Below are 27,184 nucleotides of genomic sequence, written 5' to 3'. Positions count from 1 at the left end.
TGACGCCGCCGATGGCTTCCAGACTTTATCGGAACCAGATCCAGATTTTTTCGTTTCTGGTTCGGATCGAGGGGGATGTCACTCCTGCGTTCACCGAGCGATAAAGCTCCCTTCTCTAACCTTCGCAGCACTATCTTTTGCTTTTCCGCTTTATGTTGCTTTAACTCGCGTTAACCGCGATAACTTGCTTTTTGGCTTACCTTTTGTTGCTTTCACGCATCAGACTGCTCGATTTTTTTTGACAGCGAGAACTGTCAAACGCATATGACAGTTCTCGTTGTCAAATCAATCGAGCAGTTTGTTTTGCTGGAACCGATCGTCTGCCATCGGAATTTTAGACCGGTTCCCGTCACCGGAGAACTGCGACGACCACGAAAATGATGTAGAGCCTTCTTTTTCATCATCTTCCACCTTCCATCTAAAGGTTAAGTACCTGAACAAATTCGCCAAAGCCGCCGTTAATACGACCTGCAAGGACCTAGAGCGCTAATAGCCGAAGGAGACACGTAACCACCTGGATGCGGTTTCGGGGAAGTTCCATCATTCCATTCCAGTGGAAGGCGCAGGAGCACATCAAGAGTTTATGGAGGAAGGTAGAAGCGAAGGCATCAGGGAAGGTCAAAAAGAAAGTTTCGTTCGTGGCGGAGCGTGAAGAAGGCGGAGAGCACATTGAGGAAGGTTTCGTTGTACGTGTCGTGTGAAACGCGGGTCAGGCAACATCCAGAAGGGACGCTTCACTTTGATCCGGACAGCGAGGGATTTGATGTGTTCCACGTACAACGTGATGATGGACCATACACGGATGCATTCATCGATAGGCACCTGTCAACAAGTTCAAGATGCGAAAAGTGGACCAGGACGATCCTGCAAAACACAATCAACCCTCCTACAAGGTTGCACGATACCCTTTCAAAACAACAGCATCTAACGCCATCTCAAACCTGACTGAACACTTGCTGATCCGGCTTAAGCGAGTTAGCAGCTTCCGGATGGAATGTGCGAGGAGAGAAAATTGTGAAATCATTTAATCATATTTGAATTTTTAAATATATTCTATATATTTTCATATATTTATTTAGCGATGAAAGTTATGTATTAAATAAAAATAAATGTATTGCGCCTCCAGCTTGTGCCGATCGTCTTCCGGAAGGCATTCCAAATCCACGTTCACTTCTTCCTCATCCAGTGTTTCAATGCTTTCGGGGTCCGTCTGCGTCCTCCAATTATGCTGCGCTCATCGCCGTCGCTGATCGTTAGCCGCATCAGGTACTCTTCGTTTAGCTAAGCGTTACAAACGGATTCATACCCTTCGTTGTCGGCGATCCTCATCCGCAGCTGGAGCAGAGCGCTACCGAACGCTTCCAATGGCCATCGATTTCTTACCAGTCGTTTCCGCGGCCAGTTTGAACACGGCACAGGCCATCAGCGTTTTGGGGCAACCTCCGCCGTACACGATACGGACCTCTTTGACGGTAGCGGCCAGCATGCAAAGGGCGTCGTGCAGCGAACGATCCGCTTCGTCGGTGGTCTGCTGGGTTGTCCCACGGATTACGACGGTACAGATCCTCCTAAGGGAACTCTCGAAGCGCAGCAGCGTGTCCTCGCCGATCATGACCTGCCAGATCTGATTGAGACGAACCGGGTTGGTCCGGGTTGTCACCATGTCCTTAATTTTGTCCTACTCGGTGACCTCCAGCTCGGCAATCTTAGCTATCGAATCCACCTTGAACTTGACCGTGTCTATTGGCGTGTTGGCGATCAAGATCTTTGCGTTCTCTATGCGTTTCGACTGGTGCACTGCACACCGCGCTTGTCCAACAGGAAACTCTCGTTCAGAAACGACTTCTCAAAGCAACCACCGGTCTTTTTTATGCGCTGAATCGCGGTCAATTTCCCGGATCACTTCAACCGCTTCACGGCATTGACGACCAGCTTGGCCAAGTACTACTTTTGCTGGGACCGAATCTACGAGCTGAACTTTTCCGCATCCTTCGAATTGTCCTGAGCTACGACAATTAGCACCGAACGTGCCGCCTGCGTGGACGCTCTCCACCCGGCGATAATCGTCTGCGGGTACAACATTTGTTCGTTCAGCTTTTCCGGCTCACGCAGCAACTCCGACGCCAGCACCGTCGCGGAAGTCGTTCTATCACCAACCACGTTGTCAAAGAAGCGACTCATGTCCTCGAGGATCTTCGCCGCCGGATTTTTTACGCCGACCGCCTTCAGAATCGTCGCTCCGTCGATGGTGACCTCAACCTATCCGGCGCTGCGGCCGTGCGCCACCAGAATAATGTCCATTCCCTTCGGGCCGAGTGTGCTCTTGACCAGGTCGCCGATCGCGATTGCCCCCGCAAACGAAGATAGCCGGGCTATTTCCCCCTTCTCCTCCTCGGCAAACGTTTCGGTGATTCGCTGGGGAAAGATAACAATCACAAACAACAATAAAAATCACAATTAAAATCACTGCTAAACAACAAAATTACCCGGAAACTTTTCTCCTGCGGAGCAATTTTTCTGGCCGTTGACAAAAAAAGCAAAGTTTTGCTTTGAATGTTTCTATCTGTCAAAACTGCTTGAAAAAACAAAAACAATTACCGAGTTGCCAAACATGACCAAAAACTGCTCGACGGCAAGGTTGCAAGATAAATTTCCCTGGTTCAAAAGTCGAGCAGAAACTGGTCGCTTTAACTCGCTTTAACGCGCGTTAACTTGCGATAACTTGCTTTAAGGTGGCGTTATGTGAAAACTCGGCACGATGAGTAGCGTTGATGCTTTTCGAGCCAGTTTTTGTGCGTTTTCGTGTGTTATCGCGGAGTGACATTCCCCTCGGTTCGGATCTTTTCTCCTCCAAGAAACGTTTGCCCATCCTCCCGATTTCCACCGGGTCTCCTCCTCCTTTTCGCTCTCCTCTGTTGGTTTTGTTTATAAACACAACCAGCAAGAATTTGACTGCCTCATGCGCGGCCTCGGTTGCTGTGTTTATAAAAGCATCAAACTAGACTATTTTTTTTAATATCGATAATTACATGAAAAAAACATCTATGTGCTCGTAAATCGTGTTAATTAACAATTAAAGTAGATTTACTATAGCATAAAAACATAATCTTTACCTGTTTACATTTTTTTCGAAAAATTGAAATAATATATTTTTTAAATATTTCTGGGTGATGCATTTTCAAACACACCTTCTCGGAAAACCATCATGGCTGCTTTAGAGAGTGGCAATAGGCTAACAGATGGCGCTAGTAGATTAGCAGGATGCGGCTGCCATGTTTTTACACACGATTTTCAAATTATTTTGTTCTAGCCGCTACGTCTGTTGTCTGTGATTTTAGGACCCAATTAGGGGGTTAAACAAGGGGGTTAACACATCAAATATTTTCATTCGAATCATTCTGTTCATTTCAGAATTATTCTGAAATGATGCTGGCATAAGCATGATTATTCCGTTTTTAATAAATTTAGCTCGACCGGAATCGTGATCCGCGCACTAGTCCGCGCATCATCTCCTCCTTCCGGTGAGACTGCCATCCTGACCTGGGTCATTTCCACCGTTGGTCAGCGGAGCTTTCCCACCGGAGACAGCGGACGCAAGGCTGTATATCATAGGTACTCGCGATATTGGTTTACATTAGTGTGAGCACGAAAAAAAAATCACCTGTTTGAAACAAAAAAAAAAAAATTATTGTTTTAACATTACGATTTTTTGTTGAAATAACTCTGAAAAACAATTTAAACAACTCAAAATTTTGCGTTGAAATGACTCGCTGTGTTTTGTCAAACCCTTGTATGAAATAACAACAAAATTATTGCGTTGATTCTACCTAAAAACGGCATTGATTCAACTAAGCTGTGTAGATTGATTAAAATCAAAATAATTGTTGTTTACACGTGCCCGCTATCCGTCAAAATTATTATTTTTTGATAGTTTGTCAGTTTTTCTTTTAAGTTTTTAAGCCTGTTTTCGCTTTTTACGTCCGTTCTGTTCGCGTGTATCTGATGTATCTGATCCCTGACCTGTCTGCTAGTCGATGACGTAATTTAGTAAAATTTAAAAATGTTGGGCGTGATATTCGTAGCGATTCCGCCATCAATGCGAACCAAATATTCCATTGATCAGAGAAGCCAAAGCAACAGCACTGAACATCTCGCTATTATTTTTTAAACGTTCTCTCCCACCAGTAAATTCAACGAGGTCCACTTCCGGGTGCCTCGTTGGGATGGTTGGGATCACGTTCTTGACCCCTTTCCTTCCAATCTGCACACCAGCCTTTAAACTGGAATGATTCCAGAATGCCGGGAACCGTGGTGTAGGGGTAAGCGTGGTTGCCTCTAACCCAGTCGTCCTGGGTCCAATCCCAGAAGGTCCCGGTGGCATTGTTCGAGACAAGATCTCACGCCTTCCGTCGGACGGGGAAGTAAATGTTGGCCCCGGTCTAACCTAGAGGGAAGGTCGTGAGCTCAATCCAGGTTTAGGAGTCGTCTCCCTTTCTCGGTGGAGTCGCTGGTAGGCAGTTGGACTCCGATGCAAAAGTCATCAATCCGAATTCCAGGGTGGATGGAAGCTAAAGTGTAAAAAGAGGTTTGCAATTGCCTCAACAATCAAGCCTTCGGACACCTAGTTTCAAGTAGGAATCTCGCAACAAAAAACGCCAAGGCTGTAGAGCGAATAATTTGATTGTTTGATTCCAGAATGATTGAGTGTCAACCCCCTTGGCAGTATGGGATTTGACAGAGAGCATTTGATGTAAAAACGGCGCGTCGTTTCGTAGCTGATACGCTGCTTACACGGAGAATCAGCATTACACTTTTTGCAGTTCGATTTTACACCACCGACTAGTTTCAACCCTCGAACTGAAAAAGGTGTAAAATGCGAACTGCAAAAAGTGTAAAAGTTACATCTTTTCCAGTTCAGGGGTCCGAACTGCAAAAGGTGTAACTTTTGGACTTAGAAAATTTTTAAAGAATCTGCGGAATTATTTCACCCGCTGTCAAATCGGGACTTAGTGTTTTTTAGAAGCTGGCGGTCAGTACTGCCGGAACTCTTGGCCAATCTGGTCCCGGTAGCGGCGGTTTCCCCACGCTCAGCAACCCACCCAAATCGGCGGTGTCCCGTAAGATCCTTTTCCTCAGGAGCGCTGAAGAATTCGCTTTAAACCCTTGTTGACATTTTCAGGCCCCAGCTCGGCAGGGTCTCTGCTGAACAAATCGCGGAAAGACTTTTTCGAGCACAAAATCACACTTCCGGCTGGCGGCGGATCTACCACGAACATTGTGCGCATCGACGGTCGGTAGCATAGCAAGTGGAGTGCCGTCTCGAGCTCCAATGACGAAGAGGAGGAGGATGGAGAATTTGACGATGCCGGAAACGGAAGGAAACCGTCGAAGAATATGGCCTCGAAGGTCACGCCCAAGAATATCGAGGCGCTTGGGAAGAAGAGTGACAGTTTCGGCGGCGGCGGTGGTTCAATCTTTTCGCGGCTGGGCGAGAAGAGCAACCGAAAAGAGAAAGCAGAGTGACGAAGCGCCCGCCGGGATACTGATAAAGTCCCCGATAAGTGTTGATGATTTGGTCAAAGGGCTGCCTCACTAACGTTTAAACTTTTCAGCAACAATCCACCCGCCAACTCCTCCCAAATCCAGAATGTCATTCCGGCGAAGAAGATCCCTGCCAAGGAGGTCACGGCAGGTGACGAACAGTTGCTCTTCGCGACGGCGCAGCTTTGACCGCATGAACTCGGACGGTAAGGCGGCCAAATCCGTATCCTTCTCGAAGGAGGACGAAGTGCTCGAAATCGAATCCTGTCCCAAGATTCATTGCTCCCAGCCGGATGCGCTTCAGGATCGGGAACTCCCGGTACGGGCACGTCTAGGTGGCGGTGGCGCTCTTATCCAAGCCGGAAACGTCGACCGCACTTCCCAAAATAAACAGCCAACGGCGGTGTTGAACTCGGGTCCTCATCAGGAACAACTGATGGCTTCCTCTTGCTCCCCAACCTGTTGTGGCAACTAATATGCTTCAACAATCAACTCGGAACATCCGTCAGGACCTGTGGATCCGGATGGGCATTGCCACCACTCCCTGCAACAAATTACGCCATGACCTGGGAGCAGAGTGTGTCAACTTGAATTTCAGCAGAAATATCAATTTCTATTGTGGAATGGATAAAACAATTGTAAACAATTTAGAATATAATAAAATATTTGATGTGCCAGTTTATTGCAATTTAATAATCAATAAATAAAAATCCGAAACAAAATGAAAATACGCCCGCATGTATGCAATTTCCCAACCGGTGAAACGGGTGAAATGTTTCAATTTCAATTTTACACGAAATCCAGTTCGACCCCTGTTACACGAAAGTATGTAATCGTACCTGAACTGAATTTCGTGTAATCGAACTCGATTTCGTGTAATGCCGATCCTCCGTATACACGGGCGTATTTTCATTTTGTTTCGGATTTTTATTTATTGATTATTAAATTGCAATAAAAACTGGCACATCAAATATTTTTTTATTATATTCTAAATTGTTTACAATTGTTTTATCCATTCCACAATAGAGAAATTGATATTTCTGCTGAAATTCAAGTTGACACACTCTGCTCCCAGGTCATGGCGTAATTTTTGTTGCAGGGAGTGGCCGTGGCCTCTTGGCAATGCCCATCCGGATCCACAGGTCCTGACGGATGTTCCGAGTTGATTGTTGAAGCATATTAGTTGCCACAACAGGTTGGGGGGAGCAAGAGGAAGCCATCAGTTGTTCCTGATGAGGACCCGGAGTTCAACACCGCCGTTGGCTGTTTATTTTGGGAAGTGCGGTCGACGTTTCCCGGCTTGGATAAGAGCGCCACCGCCACCTAGACGTGCCCGTACCGGGAGTTCCCGATCCTGGAAGCGCATCCGGGCCTGGGAGCTAATGAATCCTTGGGACAGGATTCGATTTCGAGCACTTCGTCCTCCTTCGAGAAGGATACGGATTTGGCCGCCTTACCGTCCGAGTTCATGCGGTCAAAGCTGCGCCGTCGCGAGAAGAGCAACTGTTCGTCACCTGCCGTGACCTCCTTGGCAGGGATCTTCTTCACCGGAATGACATTCTGGATTTGGGAGGGAGTTGGCGGGTGGATTGTTGCTGAAAAAGTTTAAACGTTAGTGAGGCAGCCCTTTTGACCAAATCATCAACACTTATCGGGGACTTTATCAGTATCCCGGCGGGCGCTTCGTCACTCTGCTTTCTCTTTTCGGTTGCTCTTCTCGCCCAGCCGCGAAAAGATTGAACCACCGCCGCCGCCGAAACTGTCACTCTTCTTCCCAAGCGCCTCGATATTCTTGGGCGTGACCTTCGAGGCCATATTCTTCGACGGTTTCCTTCCGTTTCCGGCATCGTCAAATTCTCCATCCTCCTCCTCTTCGTCATTGGAGTTGCGCTCGAGCCGTTTGACGACGGCACTCCACTTGCTATGCTACCGACCGTCGATGCGCACAATGTTCGTGGTAGATCCGCCGCCAGCCGGAAGTGTGATTTTGTGCTCGAAAAAGTCTTTCCGCGATTTGTTCAGCAGAGACCCTGCCGAGCTGGGGCCTGAAAATGTCAACAAGGGTTTAAAGCGAATTCTTCAGCGCTCCTGAGGAAAAGGATCTTACGGGACACCGCCGATTTGGGTGGGTTGCTGAGCGTGGGGAAACCGCCGCTACCGGGACCAGATTGGCCAAGTGTTCCGGCAGTACTGACCGCCAGCTTCTAAAAAACACTAAGTCCCGATTTGACAGCGGGTGAAATAATTCCGCAGATTCTTTAAAAATTTTCTAAGTCCAAAAGTTACACCTTTTGCAGTTCGGACCCCTGAACTGGAAAAGATGTAACTTTTACACTTTTTGCAGTTCGCATTTTACACCTTTTTCAGTTCGAGGGTTGAAACTAGTCGGTGGTGTAAAATCGAACTGCAAAAAGTGTAATGCTGATTCTCCGTGTATCATTTTCGGGAATACGCGCAATATGCCTTTTGTGCTCCTGTAAAGAATTAAAGTTTTTTTTTTGTTTTATCCCACCGTGTCTTTCCACATTCCTACCCCCATAAAAACAATAAATTTGTGCAACACTGCTGATGACAGCCGCAAAACCCGATGACGATTACTTTTCACCATCAGCGATGACGATGATGGGTGATGTGTCAGTCACGTCAAAACAGCAGCCGCAGAAAAGTGAAGATTCTTTCCGCAAGTTTTCTTATCCAGCGAAAACGAAAAAAAATGCTAAATAATTCGTAAAAAAAAACTACAGTTGAGTGCGTTGTCCGCGTCGAGTGCCGCCATGTCCACCGGACGGGATCTGTTCAGCTTGCCGGCCGGCCCCGCCGAGCTTTGCTTCGACAAGAACGAGTTTATGAAGGTCGGAGGAGTTGGATTTGGTTGAGGGGGAATGTTGAACTTATTTTGGATCTTTTTGCTTTCGTAGAAAACCTTTTCGGTGGACGAGTTCCTGCACGAGAATCGGAACGCCGGTAGTTTGGAGATCATCCGGGATGATTTGGGGGTTTACTTGAAGGTGCTGCGTTCGGCGATGATCGAGTTGATCAACCAGGATTATGCGGATTTCGTGGATTTGTCGGCGAATTTGATCGGGTTGGATCAGCAGATTGGCGGGATTGGTGGGCCGCTGGAGAAGCTGCGGGAGGAGATTGTGGCGGTTCGGGACGCGTTGGAGGGCACGATGGGCGACATTTCGGACTGTTTGGAGCAGAAGAAGGCGCTGCGGGGGTACAAGAAAGGCTTGCAGAGTTTGGGGAAGGTGCATGGCGCGCTGGTCAAGTTGGAGAGTTTGTTGAGGCCGGCGGCGGTGGAAGAGATCAATCCGACCTTGTTGGAGAGGGCGGCACTGGAATCGATTCAGTTGCAGTTTAACATCAAGTTCTGCAGCGAGTTTTTGAACCAGGATCAGTTGAATAAGTCGGAAGAGTTGAAAGCGAGTTTGTTGGCTCAGATTAAGGGATATTTCCTGCGGACGCTGAAGCAGAACGATTTGGACGGGTTGGAGCGGTGTCTCCGGATTTATTGCACCTTGGACGAGTGTGGAACGGCGGAGGAAGTCTTCAAGACGGAAATCGTGTCTCCCTACATGGGTCGGGTCGTGTCCGAGAGTGGCCTGCAGAACTCGCCTCAAGGCCTTACTGGAATCTACAACCAAATTCTGGACTTTATTTCGCTCAACATGAAGAACCTGCTCGCGCTAACGAAGAAAAATGGCAAAGTCAAAGGGTACAACTTTATCGTGCACAGCTTCTGGACGGAGGTCGAGCGACGGATGGAGACCAACATGTCGTCAATCTTCGCGCCCGGCAACCCCGAGTCCTTCTACCAAAAGTACAAGTGCACGCTGGAATTCCTCGAACGAATCGAGCTCATCATCGAAGATCCGTCGGAAATCGCCGCCTTCAAGGCGCACCCGCAATACAAGAGTTTCCAGGTGCGGTGGAACCTCCCAGTCTACTTCCAAATCCGCTTCCAGGAGATCGGATCCAACCTGGAGAAAGCCTGCGGCCGCGAGCTAGACGCACCCAAATTCACCACCCAGCAAATCAGCCCCGCCCAGTTCAACCTGCTTCAATTCTCCGTCGCCCTAACCTGCATTTCCAGCTGCTGGCAGGACGGAATCTACCTGCCCCAACTATTTCACCGCTTTCTCAAGCTAACCCTGCAACTTCTCTCCCGCACCACGACCTGGATCGACACGGCCATCACCTCTCCCCCTGAGGACCCCTCCCTCAAGCTCAAACTGCTCGCCACCCTCTTCTCCGACATCACGAACCTCTCACGCAAAATCCCCCAAATCGTCAACATCATCCACTCAAAATCCCCGCCCTCCCTTACCCTCCCCCAATCCTCCCTCGACGAACTATTCTTCGACAACCGTTCCTCCCTGACGACCAAGCTAAACCGTCTACAAACGCTCGTCGTGCAGGAGCTGGTCCAGGCTGCGATTCCCCACCTCAAGCAGGTTTCGGACATTCCGCGGCTGTACAGGAAAACTGGGAGGGAAGTGCCGAGCCGGTGTTGTCAGTACATGGAACAGATGGTCGCACCCGTGGGGACGTTTCGTGAGCGGTACGCCGAGCTGATTGGGGCGGAGCGGTTGAAGGAGTTTCTGGCGGGAGTGTACGCGAGCTTGACGTTGAAGTGAGTAGAAAGTTAGTTATTTAATCAGTTTTTCTTCATCGAGGATTTTATGGTTCTGCTCTTTGGTAATTCAGTTATAAAATCACTTCAGTAACCACTTTTGTTAAAGTCTCTTAGTATGATTTAATTTACTTTACTTTACTTTATTTTTATGGCTTGGACAACCTCCGGGTCATGAGTTTTCTCCAGATGCGTTTCCATCTAACTCAGAACCCCCACACTTTTCAGATCTTCCTCCACTTCCTTCCAAACTATCTGTTGAAAGGTTCTCCTAATCTCTGAATTGCAAATGTAACAACCTGGAGCAGAACTGCCAAATTCTAATAAAAAAACGTTTTTGTGTTAAATAGAAAAAAATAAAACTTTTTAGCCCTCTTCAAAAATTTCACAAAAAAAAATAAATGCCGTGATATTGAATGTTTGGCCTTTTTAAAATTTTAGTATTGATTTAAAAAAAATTAAAATATATCTCGGGTGAGTTTTCAAAAAGCCGTAAGAGCCATTGGTAAACAAAGCCCTTTTTGCATCGATATTCGACCTACTTACAATTAACCAATTACAAAAATGCTTGAGATTGTTCATCTACACGTCCTTCAAGTGTCCTAAATTAAAAACAAATGAAATATTGTTTCATTTTGAAGAAAAACGAAAATTAGTGTCGGAGGTCACGGTGGCTCTTACGGCTTTTTGAAAACTCACCCGAGAATATACCATAAAAGTTTCAGCCGGATTAACAAATTACAAAAATTAAAAAAAAAGATTAATTTCGATTTTTTAATTTTTGTAATTTTTTAATCCGGCTGAAACTTTTTTGGTGCCTTTGGTATGCCGAAAGAAGCCATTTTGCATCATTAGTTTGTCCATATAATTTTCCATACAAATTTATGCAGCTGTCCATACAAAAACGATGTAAGAAAATTCAAAAATCTGTATCATTTGAAGGAATTTTTTGACCGATTTGGTGTCTTCGGCAAAGGATAAGGATAAGGACTACACTGAAAAACAATGATACACGGTTAAAAAACTAAATTGCTGATTTTTTTTTTTACTTTTAGTCACTAAAACTAGATTTGCAAAAAAAAACACTTTTTTTATGTTTTTTAAGGAACATCAAATGCCAACTTTTCAGAAATTTCTAGGTTGTGTAAAAATCTTTAAACTTTTTTTTTAATTCGAATTATTGATCGCCAATTTTTTTTAAATCAATTTTCCATACAAAGGTTTAAAAACAGGAAAATTGATGTTTTCTTAGTCTCACCCAAACAACCCCCCATTTTCTAATGTCGATATCTCAGCAACTAATCGTCCGATTTACAATGTTAAAATATGAAACATTCGTAAAATTTTCCGAGCTTTCCGAAAACAATATTTTTAAAAAATTGTTTTCAAAAAGATCGCAAAATTTCACGAATGTTTCATACTAAGGGGTTGATAAGACCCTTCAAAAAAAAAAAAGCAAAATACAATCAACCCTCGGTGGTTGGTCACTTTTTCGTTTGACACTTTTTTTTTGTTTGTATGTACCCCGTTGGTTGGTCAAAGTCAAACTAAAAAGTGACGAACTGTCACTTTTTATATGGCGCTCACGCACACTATCAAAACCAACGTTTGATAATGTGTGTGTGAACTCCGTGTAAAAGGGGTGTCAAACTAAAAAGTGACCCCGTTCGTTTGACATCAGTTGGTGTCAAACAATCGGGGTTTGAGTGTTTAGAGAATTTTCTCAGCTCTTCAAAAAAAAATTTTTTTTTTTCAAAACGGGAATTTTTTTTGAAAATTCCACCAAAGTACTTTTTGATAGCAGATTTGATTTTACATCGAAAAAAAAAGTTGAACAATTTTTGCGATCCAGATATCCAGATATTCACCAATTTCAAAACAACAATGTCGAAAACACAAAGATTCTAAAACTGAAAAATTAAAAAAATCAGATATTAATTATTAAAAGTTGAAAAATAAAATCAAAAATTGCAAAACATGACAAAAAGTACTAAATTTATTAATTCAATCAAATTTAAAATTCAAAAATATAAAAGTATAAAAATAATAATTTTTCGAAATTAAAACTTAAGCCGTTGCAAGTAATTTAAAAAAGTTGATTCTGAGACGATATGAAGGTGGGTCTATGAGGTTAAATTAGGAAGTTTATTTTTCTAGGTGGAGTTCAGTAAGGTGAGGAAGGCAAAAAGGTTAAAATTAAAACTTCAAAATGCAAAGCATTATAAATTTTAAAATCAAAATATTTCAAAATTTGGAATTCGAAAAGTTTTATGTATACATTAAAAAATAAAAATGCAAACATTAAAAGATTCAAATAAGTTTAATACTTAAAGCCATAAAACTTCATAAGGGGGATCGCAGTAAGCTATGGTCGCGTCCGGTTTGTTTGATTTTTCGCTCCGCGTTTTTTTTTCGTCTTCTGAGGATTTCCGTCAAATTCTTATCGGCTAGTTCTAGACGAACTTGTGAGTGGCAGTGGACAAGGTGGAGATGGTGGAGATATCTGGGATTCGCGTTGCGTTGCTGCATGTCCGGGAAGACGTCGCTGACCTGGTATAGAGCCTCAATCGCGCAGATGACGAGGAAATCTTGGCTGATTTGATGCGGCCGGTTTGGCGGCTCCTAAGAACTTAGGAGCTGCAGGTTGGGACACAATCTGGCTGTATCTTTCGAACATTTTAAGATTTGCTGATTCTTGGTGAGAGCTTTCCATCATTATTTGCTAAATGATTATATTCCCTTATATTATTATATTATAAATTCAATAGCCCTCCTACCCCTTCCTCACTTTCCCTTTCCTTTATCCCATTTTGCCCAATTCCACTTCCTCCCTAAAAATATAATTATCTGCCAAATTTACACTAACACACCACACCTAACTGATCCGGAGCGTTTGGTACGGTATGTCCACGCATCCTTCCTCCCCTGTAGATTCTGTGGAATGTGATTCGTTCACAGAATCCTCTCTGCGGTAAACACAACGCAGTAGGGCTGGCCGCTTTAATTTTTGTATTACATTTTCGGGTGATCTCGAATGTATTGCAATTATTAATATTGACAAGAAAAGTGCTTGGGGCGTAATCTAATCACAAGACTTTCCAGCATGCTTTCATCGGACTGGCTGCGTTTGTGTTAGATTAGATTAGATTAGATTAGATTAGATTAAAGCCATAAAACTTCATAAATTAAATTTATTTAAATTTCAAATTTTAAAAGTTTTAGATCCAAAAAATTTTACATTTCCGAAATTTTAAAAATGTTATGTTAAAAAATGATGAAAAATCGAAAGATAAAAAAATAAGTAGATATTTAAATTATTTATATTTTATAATGTAAAACTTTAAAGGTTAAACATTCAAAAGTTCAAAGATCAAGCAATTTACAAAAAATCTTATACACTCAAACCCCGATGGTTTGACACCAACTGTTGTCAAACGAACGGGGTCACGTTTTAGTTTGACACCCCTTTTACACGGAGTTCACACACACTTCTAAACGTGTGTTTTGATAGTGTGCGTGAGCGCCGTGTAAAAAGTAACAGTTCGTCACTTTTTAGTTTGACTTTGACCAACCAACGGGGTACAAACTAAAAAAGTGTCAAACGAAAAAGTGACCAACCACCGGGGGTTGAGTGTATGTATTGAAAAAAAAAATTTAAAGCACAGTTCAGAGCTGATTATCAGAAGGGGCTTCATGATAGAAAAAAAGCTATTGTCGTTTTTTTGTCTTATTTTTTATCATAAAATTTTAATTCTGTGAAATGCAAATTATCACCGCCATTTTGGCTGCCATCTTGAATCTAATTTTTAGATAAACAAACAATAAAATGTTGCTTGCTCACTTTTATTTGAGCAATTGAGATATTTATTATCAACCACACTTTATAAAAGCTGTAATTCATGATCAAAGTTCTCATAAGCCGATTATAGAAATGGGCTGAAAAAGGGTATTTTTCCCCTGGCTAGTGTACTTTGTGCACCGTTTGTAAGAACAGCCGAAAAACGCGACTTCCGAAAGGTTTAGAATCAGAAAATTACAAAAAAATATTGTTTTAAGCATTTAAAAATTACAAATCTCAGACATTTAAATTTTAGGAATTCGTGAGGTCCAAAATTGAAATATAATTCAAACAATATATTTATTAAATTTTTGAAACTATCAAAATTTCAAAAAGAGTCGAGTAATCTTAAATTCCAGGGTTGTTACGGACGGCGCGGATTTGGCGCGGATTTGCTGACTAATTTTGCTCAGGCGCGGATGGCAATTTTGATAAATAAATAGATAAATAGATAGAGTTACTTTGAAGTTATTAAGAAAAATATTATCAAGAATTTCGAGAATTTATTTTTTTCCATGGAGTGCAATTTCAATTTCTTATTAATAGATTTTTTTCTGAAAATGTTTGTTTGTATTTTCTTAATACGAACCGTCGAAAAGTTAAGATGAAGATTATGTAGAGATCATTTTTTAAATGTATAGTTGAGAATTTCTTAAATAAAATTATAACTACACTTAACTCATTTCTTAATATATCCGGCTCGGAATATGTAATTTCTTTTGAGTAATGTTTTTTAATCTTATTTATTTATAATTTTATAGTGGATATATTCAATTTGCCTTTGAATTTCAGATGGGATTTACCCGTAGAAATATTTTTCTAAATTTAAACATTCTTGACGAAAAAAAAAAGATATGAACATTCAAAAATTAATGCTCCACTATTCAAAATTCAAATTTCAAAAATTCGAAGCTTTTTTATATTTTAATAGTTTTTTTATTAAAAATGTTTAAAATTCAGATTAAAAAAATTTCGATTTTCAAATTGGAATTAAAACCGAAATTTCTAAATTGAGAATTTTAATAATCTGAAATTCAAAACTCCAAAAAACTAAAAAATCAAAAAATCAAAATTTGAAGAAAAATTCAAAATTAAAAAAGAATCAGAATAAAAAAAAAAACAAATTAAATAAAATCGAAATTTAAAAACTAAAACATATTAAATTTAAAACAATTTTGAAAACAAAAAAACGGAATTCTAAAAAATCTCAAATAAATTTTAAATTCTTAAATTCTTAAATTCTTAAATTCTTAAATTCTGAAATTCTGAAATTCTGAAATTCTTAAATTCTTAAATTCTTAAATTCTAAAATTCTTAAATTCTTAAATTCTTAAATTCTTAAATTCTTAAATTCTTAAATTCTTAAATTCTTAAATTCTTAAATTCTTAAATTCTTAAATTCTTAAATTCTTAAATTCTTAAATTCTTAAATTCTTAAATTCTTAAATTCTTAAATTCTTAAATTCTTAAATTCTTAAATTCTTAAATTCTTAAATTCTTAAATTCTTAAATTCTTAAATTCTTAAATTCTTAAATTCTTAAATATTTAAATACTTAAATTCTTAAATACTTAAATTTTTAAATTCTTAAATTCTTAGTTTTTTATAAGAAAATATTTCAATTATTGGAAATGCAATTTGTTTCGGAATGAAATTTTAGTGAGGAATTTGGAATACAATCTGTATTAAAATTCATAGATTATGAATTTTTAGAATTCCGAAATCTAAAATTCAATCATACTAAATTTTAGATTTTGTTTTTATTTGAGCTAATTTTTTTTGAAGTAAAATTTCATTTATTAGATATTTTAATTTTGTTTATATTGGTTTATATTTTTCTATTTTTTTATATTGGTCAAAATTATTGTAGTGTCCCTCTGATTTGCAAAAAAGATTTTTTTTAGTGACACTTTTTTTGACGTCTCTTGAGGTATTTTTAAATGGAATTTTAGCTTTCATTCCAACGAGTTTCATTTTTTTATTTTGAGGTTTCGGTCGGCGCGGATTATTTTTCGACTTTCCCGTAACAACCCTGAAATTCGTTTATCCGAATATTCCTATGCAGAGTTCAGTTAGACCGTTGCAAATATTTTCCAAAGTTTAAATCGCCCGTTTCATCTTTTTTCTTTTGTTATGAAATAACAAAACTAACCGATTCTCAATTCCCCCTTCCTTTCCCGTTTCCAGTTACTACCAAGCGGTCGACGAAGTTCTCGTCTCGGTCCAAAAGACGGAAGAATCGCTGCGCCGGCTAAAGAACCTGCGCGATCGCAACGCCAACCCAACCGGCGTGACACCTGCAAGTAATACCAACAACAGTAGCAGCAGCACCACTTCTATGTCCGACGACGACAAGATCCGGCTGCAGCTGCAGGTGGACGTGATTCACTACGTGCAGGAACTCGAACGATCCGGACTGGCGCGGGGTGAAATTGAAAAGCTACCGGAGCTTATCCAGCTTGTGGAGGACGCGACCAAAATTCGGATAGGCGGAAACCAGCAGCAGCAGTGAGTGTTTAGTTGGACTTTTGTTTTTTTTTTTTTTTCAATTGTTTCTGTATTTTAAAGAATCGCATTTGATCGCGATCGCAGCGCGATTCGTCCGGCAAAAACAGTTTTTAGTAGTTTGCAAGTGAAACTAAAATTAAATTGTAAAAATTATCTACCAAAACGAAGGAAACACAATTATAACTACAAGAAAAGAAAGTGATAAACTAAAGTTACGCAAGAATTTCAATCCTGACTCGCTATCACTCGCCCTCTTCCGCCGCTTCGTCCCGCATCATCTGCTCGATCAGCCGCTTTCGTTCCTCGGCTTGGCGAAGTTGTCGCAGCACCAAACTCTCGTAGTCCCGATCGGTTATCGTGCTGCCGGAAGTCGATCCCGCTTTTTTCGCCCCCTTCGGAGCTTCTCCGATCCACTCGAGCTTGCAGGGGTTGTCCAGGCGGCCCTGTTCGTAGCTGACCGCCATCTCGGCCGCTTCCTGGGTGCGGAATTCGACCAGGGCGCTGCCGCTCTTTTTGGGGCTCATCACGAGTACGTTGATGTCGCCGTACTTGGAGAGGAATTTTTGGAGGACCTCCTGGGAACAGAATGAGGAATCATTTTTGAAATTATTAATGTTTTGATTATTCAATGATTTTTTTTTTCAAATGGTGTTTTCAAAAGAAAAAAATAGTTAACGGGTTGTAAATGTTAAGTTCTGTCAAAATTGTATGCATTCTAGGTCCTAGAAGTTTACTTCCGTGTTAGGGAAACGCTTATTTATTGGCCAATTTTCTACGTACTTGACCTTCTTCTCGGTGTAAGTAAAGCGCTCATTTCGCATGCAAATTTTCAGCATTTTGAAAGCACTTCTAAAAATTGAACTGTTTCAATAGTAAAATAATTTTGCCATTGTTAAAAGTCTGTTAGAAAACTGCTTTTTCTAAGATTTTTCACTTTTATAAATGTTTTGCCTTCCAAAGTCAAACTAAAAAGTGATGAACTGTCACGTTTTACACGGCGCTCACGCACACTATCAAAACAAACATTTGATAGTGTGTGTAAACTCCATGAAAAAGAGGTGTCAAACTGAAAAGAAACCTCATTCGTTTGACAACAGTTGGTGTCAAACCATCGGGGTTTGAGTGTACTCAAATTTTCACAAAATACCGTACGGACTACATTTTTTTTTAATCGCGGCCAAGTATCAAGAAAAGCGTGCACACTTTCATTTCATTTCATTAAAAACAATTTGTAATATACTAATATTTACATAAAATATCTTCTTTTTTCAAAAAAACTATTCTTTTTCAAAATGTTGTATTTTTTTGGAAATAATTAATTTTCATATTTTGCAGCATGAGTATGAATCGAGCATGAGTATGTCTGCCTGTGTGGATCAATCGGACCGCGCGCTGGAATCACAATCCAGAGGTCGCTGGTTCGAATCCCGAGGCGGACGCAAAAAATTCTAAGTGTAAAAATATAGGTATTCGGTGCCCTCTCCCCGTGCCATACCTTCACACTTAGGAGACCCGGGAGGCGGAGTCTTGTCGCAAAAAGAACGATACACAACTGTGGATCCGTTGACGAAACCGCAAGGTTTAAGAGGGCCACATTATAAGGTGTTACGTCGATTCCGTTCCGTTTTTCCGTATGAATCGAAGCAAAATTTTGTATGCATTTTCCCTTATAGAGTTTTTTTTTATTATAAAATACTCAAAATTTCACAAAATATCGTGTTTTTTTCATCGAAAATACTAGAAAGTACATAATTTACAACATGGTTTTCGAACAGAGTGATTTTTTAACTTCTTGTATAATGCTTGTATAATGAAAAATATAAATAAAAACGTATTTTTTCAAAAATATTAAAATTTAAAATAATTTCGGTACTTTACTAATATAACATTTTCTGAAAATCTGAGTATTTTGCAAAAAAAAACTATTATTAAGTAAAAATAAAAATTAAGCACAATTTCACTTTGTTTGATTGCCATTTATAAACATTTCAGCGTTTTATCAAAAAAAAATCGGAAACTTGTGAAAATTTGAGTATTTTTATTTAATTTTTTTTATGAATTCAAAACGTATTCAAAATTTTGCAAACTCACATCGAAAATTATTACAATTTTAGCTTTTTTCAATGTAAACGGTATTTAGTAATTTTTTGCCTTCCTCACGTTACTGAGGAAAGGCTTATTATATCACTCGAAAAATGAACCAACCTTTTTTTTTTGAAAAGGTCCAATAAAACAAATTTCCAGTTATTGCTTTTTAGGTGTTTTAGAAACCGCCATGAGTCAGGTGTGTTAAAAACACCCAAAAAGCAAAAACTGAAAATTTGGTTTATTGGACTTATTTAAAAAAAAAAAACTCCAGAAATGTGTGTTTGTGTGTTTTCTTTTTTTTATAGCGTTTATACTTTGAAATTTACTACATAAGGCTTTCTAGTCAGAAATTTACCAATACATTCAAAGTATGTTTACATTACAGCTAGACGATTGTTTGCATCAGGTTTCCTATCTCTTTCTAGCAAAAGTTTTTTGTCAGGCGACTTCTAGCTGGTTTTTTTAACTGACCGCCCGATATGTCAGCCAACATACTTCGCAGGGCTGCGACAGCTCGAGCTCGATTATTGTTTGCATCAGGACACTGTGACGAGAAGTTCATCATTTTTGAGTTAAATTATATTTTTTTCACTGGGCCTAGAATGCCTTATTACCGAAAAATCTGTGACAAAACATTCTGTAATTAGTAAAATTTTTGATGACTTGGTTTTTTTATGTTATTAAATATAAAATTAAAACAAAAATCTAAAGATTAAATAAATAGAAATAATGCAAAGCATATAAAAAGATACATTCAAAAACATAAATATGTTTTAAAATTAAAAAAAATAAATAAAATCTGAATTTTTAAAAAATTTAAAGGTGACGATTCAAAAATAAAAGAAAACCGAATAATAAAAATTTTTGGATTTAAAAAATAAAGAAACAAAAAAATAAAAACCCGATTTTATATCACCAGAGGTGAAATAGAGCCTTTCTTACAAAATGATGAAACTCCGACAAATATATTGGTGCAATTAAATTTTCAGAAACATAATGATACCACCCAGTGAGAATTTGACCTAAAGTTTCGGATCTTTTTAGGCTAAACCTCTAATGCCACTTTTTTTTATTTCAGAGGTACATTATGGGTCGCAAAATAATTATATTTAATTAAAAAAAAAAAATATTAAAAAATAAAATCAAGGGTACTCAGTCTTTAATGTTAGTCTATGATTAACTAAAAAAATACACAGCAAATTTTGGGTTGCCATTTCAGTAAAATAAATAACTGAATGCGATTCAGTAATCATCACATTTGCTGAAATTCGGTAAAAAACAAAAACATTACTGAAAAATCGGTAACTGCATATCTGTCAAACTGAAATGTCACTTCTGAGTTCTGACTTATTGTTTTGATGTTGCCGAGAGAAAATCCTCTTTCAAAAGTGTTGTTTTTTTGTTTTAATTTTGTATATTGTGATCTTTAGAAACAAAGGTAAAAAAAAATCAAATTATTCGCTCTACAGCATTGCCTTGGCGTTCTCGATTGCGAGATTCCTACTCGAAACTAGGTGTCCGAAGGCTTGATTGTTGAGGCAATTGCAAACCTCTTTTTACACCTTAGCTTCCATCCACCCCGGGATTCGAACTGACGACCTTTGGATTGTTAGTCCAACTGCCTACCAGCGACTCCACCAGGACAGGACCCAGGGAGACGACTCCTACACCTGGACTGAGCTAACGACCTAACCTTTTTTAGGTTAGTACGGGGCCAACATTTACTTCCCGTCCGACGGAAGGCGTGATCAGACAAATCTCGTCTCGAAATTTGCCACCGGGACCTTCTGGGATCGAACCCAGGCCGACTGGGTGAGAGGCAATCACGCTTACCCCTACACCACGGCCCCGGCAAAGGTAAGAAAAATGTAAATAACAAATGCCTCGATGCTAACCACCTGTTTTTCAGGTTTGGACGATTGATGAAATAAATGAATTTATAACAGTCAAAATCAAATTTTGATAACTGAAATACCAGCAATGATTGCTGAATCTTCAGCAAATGATCTCTCAAACTGCTACAAAAAAATTACTGAATTTTCAGTAAAATAATCTGACTTTTCTTTTGCTGAAATTTCAGTTGTTTTGACAACCATTTTACTGAAATTTCAGTTAATCATCTGTCAAAGTGACAAACATCAGTTAACTGAGAATTCAGTAAAATCTAAATTACTGAATCATCGTTTACTGAAATTTCAGTAGATTGAAAATTCAGTCATACTTTACTGATTTTCAGCAAAAAAAAATTTGATGTGTATGTATTGATATTGCACATTGTCGATCTATTATGAGAAGCCAGAAAGAACACTTTCACGCGTAGCGTAAAACGCGCAAGCGTAAATGTGCTGGAGTTTATGTTTCGACTTGGCGACTTGTCGATCTTTCGAGCGAGAACGAGCCGGGACTTCGAATTTGATGTTCAGTATACGATTCTGTATAAAACCAAAAAAGTTAAAATATTAAAAAATAAAACGTAAAACTCTAATATGGCTATATCTCTGGAAATAAATTTTGGAAAAAAGCGGATACAGACATCGCACAAGTATTTCAGGTTTCGGGCCAAAATTCAATCGAAAGTGCGCATCCAAACCTTCAAACTAGTCATTGGATTTTTTTTCTGGGACGATTCCCCGCCGTGCACGATTTTTTTTAAAGATTTTTGAGAAAAGCGTTTTTCTAAAAGCAAACCCTCAGCCTTTCTTTTGTAGAAAAGGAAAAAAAGGTAAAAAAAATAAAAAAATGAAAAATTAATACATTGAAAAAAAAACAAAATTCAAAAAAAGAATACAGATAAAATATTAAAATTCCAAAAATTCGTCGCCGACATTTCAAAAAGTGTCATAAACATAGCCTTTATGAAAACTTAGCTAAAATTTAAGGTTTAAAAAAAATCATAAAAAATGTAAAATTTTTAAAAATCTAAATTCAAAAACCAAAAAAAAACTAAATTAAAAAACTAAAAAAATATCAAAATTTTAAAAACATTAAAAAAACAAAAAAAAATAAAAAAAAACACTTAAAAATGTGAAAAAAATAAAAAAGTTCAGAATTAAAAAAAATAGAAAATCGAAAACTGGGTGCAGAAAAGTGGTCTGCAAATCGGCCTAAATTTAGAACTGTCAAAGCGGAACCAATTTACTGTTTGAAAAATGATACAAGAAGTGACAAGTATTGTAATCAATCTATAATTTATTTTGTCAGGAATAAAACAGTCGAGGGCGTCGACCTTTGAGGATAACAAATCAACAAATTTTAAGTAGAGGGTTAAAATCGAGATTGGCACAATTTGTCGCTTACATTTAAATGAGCGCTATGTCTCACGCAAAACCTACACTCGAAGTAAAAAGTATCCTTTTTTCAAGTTCATCCGTCGTCACCCTTTAAAAGGGTATCGAAAATGTACTGAATTTGACATACCATTTTAAAAGGGTGACGCCGGGTGAACTTTAAATAAGGATAGAAAGTATCCTTTTTAAGGATTGAAAGTACCCTTTTGAGGGATACTTCTGAGTTTGAGTGTATGTCTATGACGATTTTTGAAATGTTAGCGACGAATTATTGATAATAATGAATGGCACCAGACAAATAATATTGAATAAACTTAGCCCGATATTATCACTGCGCTTCTAAGATATAAATCTCGAAACTTCCATTCGGTTGCTCTTCTGATTCAAAAAAATCCAAAATTCTGACGCACTTGTTCGTCACGTGGAAAACAAAGGACTCTTTTGGTCGCCCATCGTTTAGTCTATGAACCAAAGAAGCACAAAGCACTTATTTTTTTAGCGAAAACTTTAAAATCAACTGATCCAAAATGATTCAAAACGAGTCACTTCAGCAGCAATAAATATGTAACGCTTGAGCTTGAACTTAGCCTTTACTCTGTTTATGTTTACAGCTGTAGTGCAGTTGTATTGGTGGGAAGCAGTGGGGATCATTCGGCAATCACGTTACGCATTCTGTCTTTTCAGCACCCAGATCGAAAACAAACCAATTGAAACAAAAAAGTCATAAAGAGATTGAAATTCAAAAAAGTATAAAATTTAAATATGTATCGAAAAATCTTTTAAAAAAAATCACGAAATAAAAAAATAAAAAAACCAAAAAAATTAAAATGAAATAAAAAACAAAAATATCTAAAAATTGAAAAAAAGCATTTTATTAAAATTAATACGTTAACTGTTAAATTTTCAATGTCCTTAAAAATTTCAAAAAATACAAAAATATGTGAAAAAAATAAAATACAATTAATGTGTTTTTTAGATTATTTAAAATGTTTTAAATTTGTGTTTTATGAATTGTTGAATGACTGAACTTTTAAACTCTTAATTTTTTTATTTTTCTTCAAGGTGACAAATTTTATCCATACCGTGATTAAATGAACCCTTGTATTGAAAATTATGTTAAATATCTATGAACACATACCTGCGAATAACCCCCGTTGTTCGCCTCATCGCCCTTCTCAACCTTCCACTTGATCTTAATCCGGTGCTGGCTCGAATCCCAGCTCGGCTTGCCACCACCTCCCTTTTGCATTTCATCCCGCTCCTCTCTCAGCTGCTGCCGCATCAGTTCCTGCTCCTCCTCGATCAGCTTGGAGCCCTCCTTCCGTAACCGTTCAAACTCCTCCTGAAAGAGCTCTTCCGGCGTCTTGTTGACCTTGTATGCCTTCCCGGAACCTGCCTCCCTCGCGCGTCGTTCCCGCTCTTCCAGGTCATTCTTAAGCTTTTGCCGCTTGCTGTCCAGCTGTTGTGTCCTCAGTTGGGCCGCCTTCTTGGCGTTTAGCAGCTTGTCGTACGCAGATCGTGCGGAAGCGTCCAATAGGATCTCCAAAGCTTTGGAGAGCTCCTGGAAAAGTTCGGCGGCTTTGGGGTTGTCCGGGTTTTTATCTGGATGGCATTGGAGGGCCTTTTTGCGGTACGCCTTGCGGATTTCCGCTTCGGTGGCGCTGATCTCTGCGCCGAGCAGACCGTATAAGTCGATTTCGCTGAACTTTTTCACGTCCACCATGGTGGTTGAGTTTTAATCACAATTTGTTTGTTAAAATTTAATTTCTTTGGGTTTAAACCGGCAAAATTTTGGTGGAAATCGTTTCGAGTTGTTGATTTACTGGTTGTTTGCAAACATTTACGTTGACATTTCTGTTTGTCAGGATGACAGTTTGGAGAGGGGAAAAGGTTCAGGCGTAAGCACACTTCTTCAATGTGAACGCACAGTGTGTTTTTGGATCATGAAATGAGTCAAAATAAAATCTGACTAAAATTGAATTTTTTTTAGGAAACCCTGCGAATTCGATTTACACTCAACCCCCGGTGGTTGGTCACTTTTTCGTTTGACACTTTTTTAGTTTGTACCCCGTTGGTTGGTCAAAGTCAAACTAAAAAGTGACGAACTGTCACTTTTTACACGGCGCTCACGCACACTATCAAAACAAAAGTTTGGTAGTGTGTGTGAACTCCGTGTAAAAGGGGTGTCAAACTAAAACGTGACCCCGTTCGTTTGACAACAGTTGGTGTCAAACCATCGGGGTTTGAGTGTATTCTTCGGTTTCTCATCTAAAGAACTATTTAAAATTTGGGGAGTTTCCAATGACAATAAAAAAAACTCGTTAAAATTTCAACCCGAACGTCCTTTATTCCCACAACCTCACTCAATATACATTAACCGGTGCCGCATTGCCAAACAGATGCTTCCACGAGCTCGGAATCGCCAGCTTAATCTTGATCCCGTCCTCTTCCCGTGGCAAAAGCGGCTGCTTCAGCTGGTCCAGCAGCGAAACCAGCTGCACCGCATCCGGCGTGTTGTCCCCCTCGGACACGTAGTTGAACAGCGTAAAGCATGCCAACTCCTTGGCGGTGCAAACTTCCAACAGCTTCGCGGCGTAACCTCCACCGTGGATAACGGTTCCGTCCAGCGGGTCCCACTTCAACCGCTCCAACGTCTCACCGTGACTCGTGCCAAACTTTTCGTTGGTCAAGTACTTGTACGGCCGTGCCCCAACCCGGTGGTTCTCGTGGGCGAAGCTGCTGGCCAACACGATGACATCCGCGAGACTTTGATCCCGCACGAAATCCGTCAACCGGTCGAGGAATTCCGCTTGCAGCGCACCAACCAAAGGAGCCCGGATCTGAAGAACCAGCAGCCGGCGTTCCGTGCAGGCGTACAGTTCTGCGGTTGTGGTCAGCTTGTCCTGGTCGTGGTCGTATGCCGGTGGGCCCACGATCGGAATCAGTGCCGGGTGCCACAACAGGCCAACCTTTTCCAGCTTGAGGGTCTCGATGAGCAGATCAACCGCCAGCTGGGCCACGTTCCCGACGCTAACGCTCGGCAGGACCAGTGTGTAACCGGACAGGGGGATTTCCTTTGTGAATTTGAACATTTTTGCGGGACAAACTAGTTTTACGTCCGGATACTTTTGAATCGTTCACTGGTGATGATAAGTGTTTTTGTTTTGATTCGATGGAACATAACCTTAAAGAAAGTTGTTTGGAAAGTGTGACCACACCTTAAACAAAACCCTTTAAGGCCCATCCGTGCAAGGCTGGCCATGCCATCAGTAGTTAAATATGTAATAATGTTTTGTTTCGCAGATATTGAGCAGAGTGGCAGGTTTAGCCGAATTTATCCCGGAAAAAACGCGGAGTTTCCGAGTTTCTCTAAACACCGCGTAAAACGTTCACTGGTAAACAGCATTACACTTTTTTCAGTTCACTTTTACACACTTGTATGGAATTTTTCAGTTCAAGTATGATTACACACTTTCATGTAATCATACTTGAACTGAAAAATCCCATACCAGTGTGTAAAAGTGAACTGAACAGTGTGTAATGTTGATAATCAGTGTTGTTGTTATTCGGCAGCTCTGACAGCTTCAGGGAGTTCGACCGATTAGGTCAACTAATCAAGTTGACCTAATCGGTCGAACTCCCTGAAGCTGTCAGAGCTGATTTTTAGAGGGCTAAAAAGGCCACTTTTTGAGCTTTTTTTTGTTGACGGAGAGATGAATTTAAAAAAAATATTATGAATTTCTGGTAAGAATCAGTATTTATTTATTTTGTTAGTTTGTAAAACGTTGTAACAACCATCAGTAAATCTGATACTTATTTGATTTTTTATCCGAAACAAACAGACTTTCCATTGTTTCCATTTAAAGAGCTCTGGAGTTTTTTTTTTTTTTGAAATGGTCCAATTAACCAAATTTTCAGTTTTTTTTTCACTGATTGTGTCAACAGGGTTGTCCATCTCAACAATGGAAGTCTCGCTGGAAATTTTAGCCTAAGAAATTAAAAAGAAATTGTGAGGAGCGTAACACGGACATTGACTCGCTCCCTTTTAAAGCTCTGGAGTTTTTTTTGAAAAGGTCCATTAAAACAAATTTCCAGTTTTTGCTTTTTGGGTTTTTTTTTAAACCGTCTTGAGTCAGGGGTATTAAAAAACACCCGAAAAGCAAAAACTGAAAATTTGGTTAATTGGACCATTTCAAAAAAAAAAAAAAAAACTCCAGAGCTCTTTAAATGGAAACAATGGAAAGTCTGTTTGTTTTGGATAAAAAATCAAATAAGTATCAGATTTACTGATGGTTGTTACAACGTTTTACAAACTAACAAAATAAATAAATACTGATTCTTACCAGAAATTCATAATATTTTTTTTAAATTCATCTCTCCGTCAACAAAAAAAAGCTCAAAAAGTGGCCTTTTTAGCCCTCTAAAAATTAAAAAAGGTGGTTTCGGGAAATTAACTTCATGTTAAGCATAATAAAAAAAAGAAACATATGAAGATTTATCATTCAGAAAATCCTTCCAAGATACAGATCCGTCTGAAACTTTTTTGGTGCCATATAATTTTCCTTACAAATTTGGCTGCTGTCCATACAAAATTGATGCATAAAAATTAAAAAATATGTATCTTCTGAAGGATTTTTTTTTGCTCGATTTGGTGTCTTCGCTAATTTTTAGGTACGCACAATAAAAAAATGGGCATTTTTTATTTCATTTTGTCGCTAAAACTTGATTTGCGAAAAATACTATTTTTAATTTTTTTTCGATAAGTTGTCTTTTTGGGGTTGATTTTTCCACACAAAAAGAAGTTTTTGACATCAATTAAATATCTAACTCTAGGCTATATACAGCAAGAAAAGTTTTTTTCAATGAAATTTCCAGGTTGTGCAAAACATCTTTGATTAAAGTACTTTTTGTTAGCAAATTTGATTTTACATCGAAAAATGAATTTTTTTTGCGACCAATATTTCGATTTCTGTAAAAAAAAACAGTATTGATTAAAAAAATTATAACTTGGTCAAAGACGAGGTCAAAGATGTTTTGCACAACCTGGAAATTTCTGAAAAGATGGCATTTGATGCCCCCTAAAACATATAAAAAATAACAAAAAAAAAAAAACATAAAAATAGTGTTTTTTCATCAAATTTTAGTAACAAAATGTTAAATAAAAAATCACCAATTTTTTTTACCGTGTACACTCAAACCCCGATGGTTTGACACCTTGTTTGACACCAACTGTTGTCAAACGAACGGGGTCACGTTTTAGTTTGACACCCCTTTTACACGGAGTTCA

The 27,184-nt window shown here is 39.3% G+C and overlaps 4 protein-coding genes and 1 pseudogene across 4 annotated transcripts; 1 reads left to right on the top strand and 4 right to left on the bottom strand.

The window, feature by feature from the left end:
• Nucleotides 1-1,033: 1,033 nt before the first annotated feature.
• Nucleotides 1,034-2,588, bottom strand: LOC119768931 (annotated as a pseudogene).
• A 4,013-nt stretch (nt 2,589-6,601) lies between these two features.
• Nucleotides 6,602-7,842, bottom strand: LOC6040295. The gene is made up of 3 exons (XM_038264756.1): nt 7,649-7,842; nt 7,190-7,586; nt 6,602-7,136 (listed from the first exon to the last, which is right to left on the bottom strand). The coding sequence occupies exons 2-3, from the start codon at nt 7,419-7,421 to the stop codon at nt 6,865-6,867; spliced, it is 504 nt and encodes a 167-aa protein (XP_038120684.1). The 5' UTR covers nt 7,422-7,586; nt 7,649-7,842; the 3' UTR covers nt 6,602-6,864.
• A 324-nt stretch (nt 7,843-8,166) lies between these two features.
• LOC6040296 (conserved oligomeric Golgi complex subunit 2) lies at nt 8,167-16,729 on the top strand. The gene is made up of 3 exons (XM_001849672.2): nt 8,167-8,393; nt 8,460-10,177; nt 16,202-16,729. The coding sequence occupies exons 1-3, from the start codon at nt 8,316-8,318 to the stop codon at nt 16,524-16,526; spliced, it is 2,121 nt and encodes a 706-aa protein (XP_001849724.2). The 5' UTR covers nt 8,167-8,315; the 3' UTR covers nt 16,527-16,729.
• Nucleotides 16,541-23,739, bottom strand: LOC6040297 (dnaJ homolog subfamily C member 17). Its single transcript, XM_001849673.2, has 2 exons — nt 23,036-23,739; nt 16,541-17,097 (listed from the first exon to the last, which is right to left on the bottom strand). Exons 1-2 carry the CDS (start codon nt 23,618-23,620, stop codon nt 16,765-16,767), a joined length of 918 nt encoding a protein of 305 aa, XP_001849725.2. The 5' UTR covers nt 23,621-23,739; the 3' UTR covers nt 16,541-16,764.
• Nucleotides 23,740-24,218: 479 nt separating this feature from the next.
• Nucleotides 24,219-25,070, bottom strand: LOC6040299 (proteasome assembly chaperone 2). Its single transcript, XM_001849674.2, has one exon. The coding sequence runs from the start codon at nt 24,987-24,989 to the stop codon at nt 24,261-24,263; it is 729 nt and encodes a 242-aa protein (XP_001849726.1). The 5' UTR covers nt 24,990-25,070; the 3' UTR covers nt 24,219-24,260.
• Between the last annotated feature and the right edge of the window lie 2,114 nt (nt 25,071-27,184).

The sequence above is a fragment of the Culex quinquefasciatus genome, chromosome 3 (genome assembly GCF_015732765.1).
Source record: "Culex quinquefasciatus strain JHB chromosome 3, VPISU_Cqui_1.0_pri_paternal, whole genome shotgun sequence".
Taxonomy (NCBI): Eukaryota; Metazoa; Arthropoda; class Insecta; order Diptera; family Culicidae; genus Culex; species Culex quinquefasciatus.
Note: the sequence above shows the minus strand (reverse complement) of the source record. Positions and strands in the feature narration are given on the sequence as shown.

Excerpts from the sequence above, each read along its gene's own strand:
- LOC6040295 (XM_038264756.1), bottom strand. The coding sequence starts at position 7,421 with ATGACGAAGAGGAGGAGGATGGAGAATTTGACGATGCCGGAAACGGAA. Across the intron at positions 7,137-7,189 it reads ACTGATAAAGTCCCCGATAA|CAACAATCCACCCGCCAACT; the intron begins GTGTTGATGATT and ends AAACTTTTTCAG.
- LOC6040296 (XM_001849672.2), top strand. The coding sequence starts at position 8,316 with ATGTCCACCGGACGGGATCTGTTCAGCTTGCCGGCCGGCCCCGCCGAG. Across the intron at positions 8,394-8,459 it reads ACAAGAACGAGTTTATGAAG|AAAACCTTTTCGGTGGACGA; the intron begins GTCGGAGGAGTT and ends TTGCTTTCGTAG. Across the intron at positions 10,178-16,201 it reads TACGCGAGCTTGACGTTGAA|TTACTACCAAGCGGTCGACG; the intron begins GTGAGTAGAAAG and ends TCCCGTTTCCAG.
- LOC6040297 (XM_001849673.2), bottom strand. The coding sequence starts at position 23,620 with ATGGTGGACGTGAAAAAGTTCAGCGAAATCGACTTATACGGTCTGCTC. Across the intron at positions 17,098-23,035 it reads ACAACGGGGGTTATTCGCAG|GAGGTCCTCCAAAAATTCCT; the intron begins GTATGTGTTCAT and ends TTCTGTTCCCAG.
- LOC6040299 (XM_001849674.2), bottom strand. The coding sequence starts at position 24,989 with ATGTTCAAATTCACAAAGGAAATCCCCCTGTCCGGTTACACACTGGTC.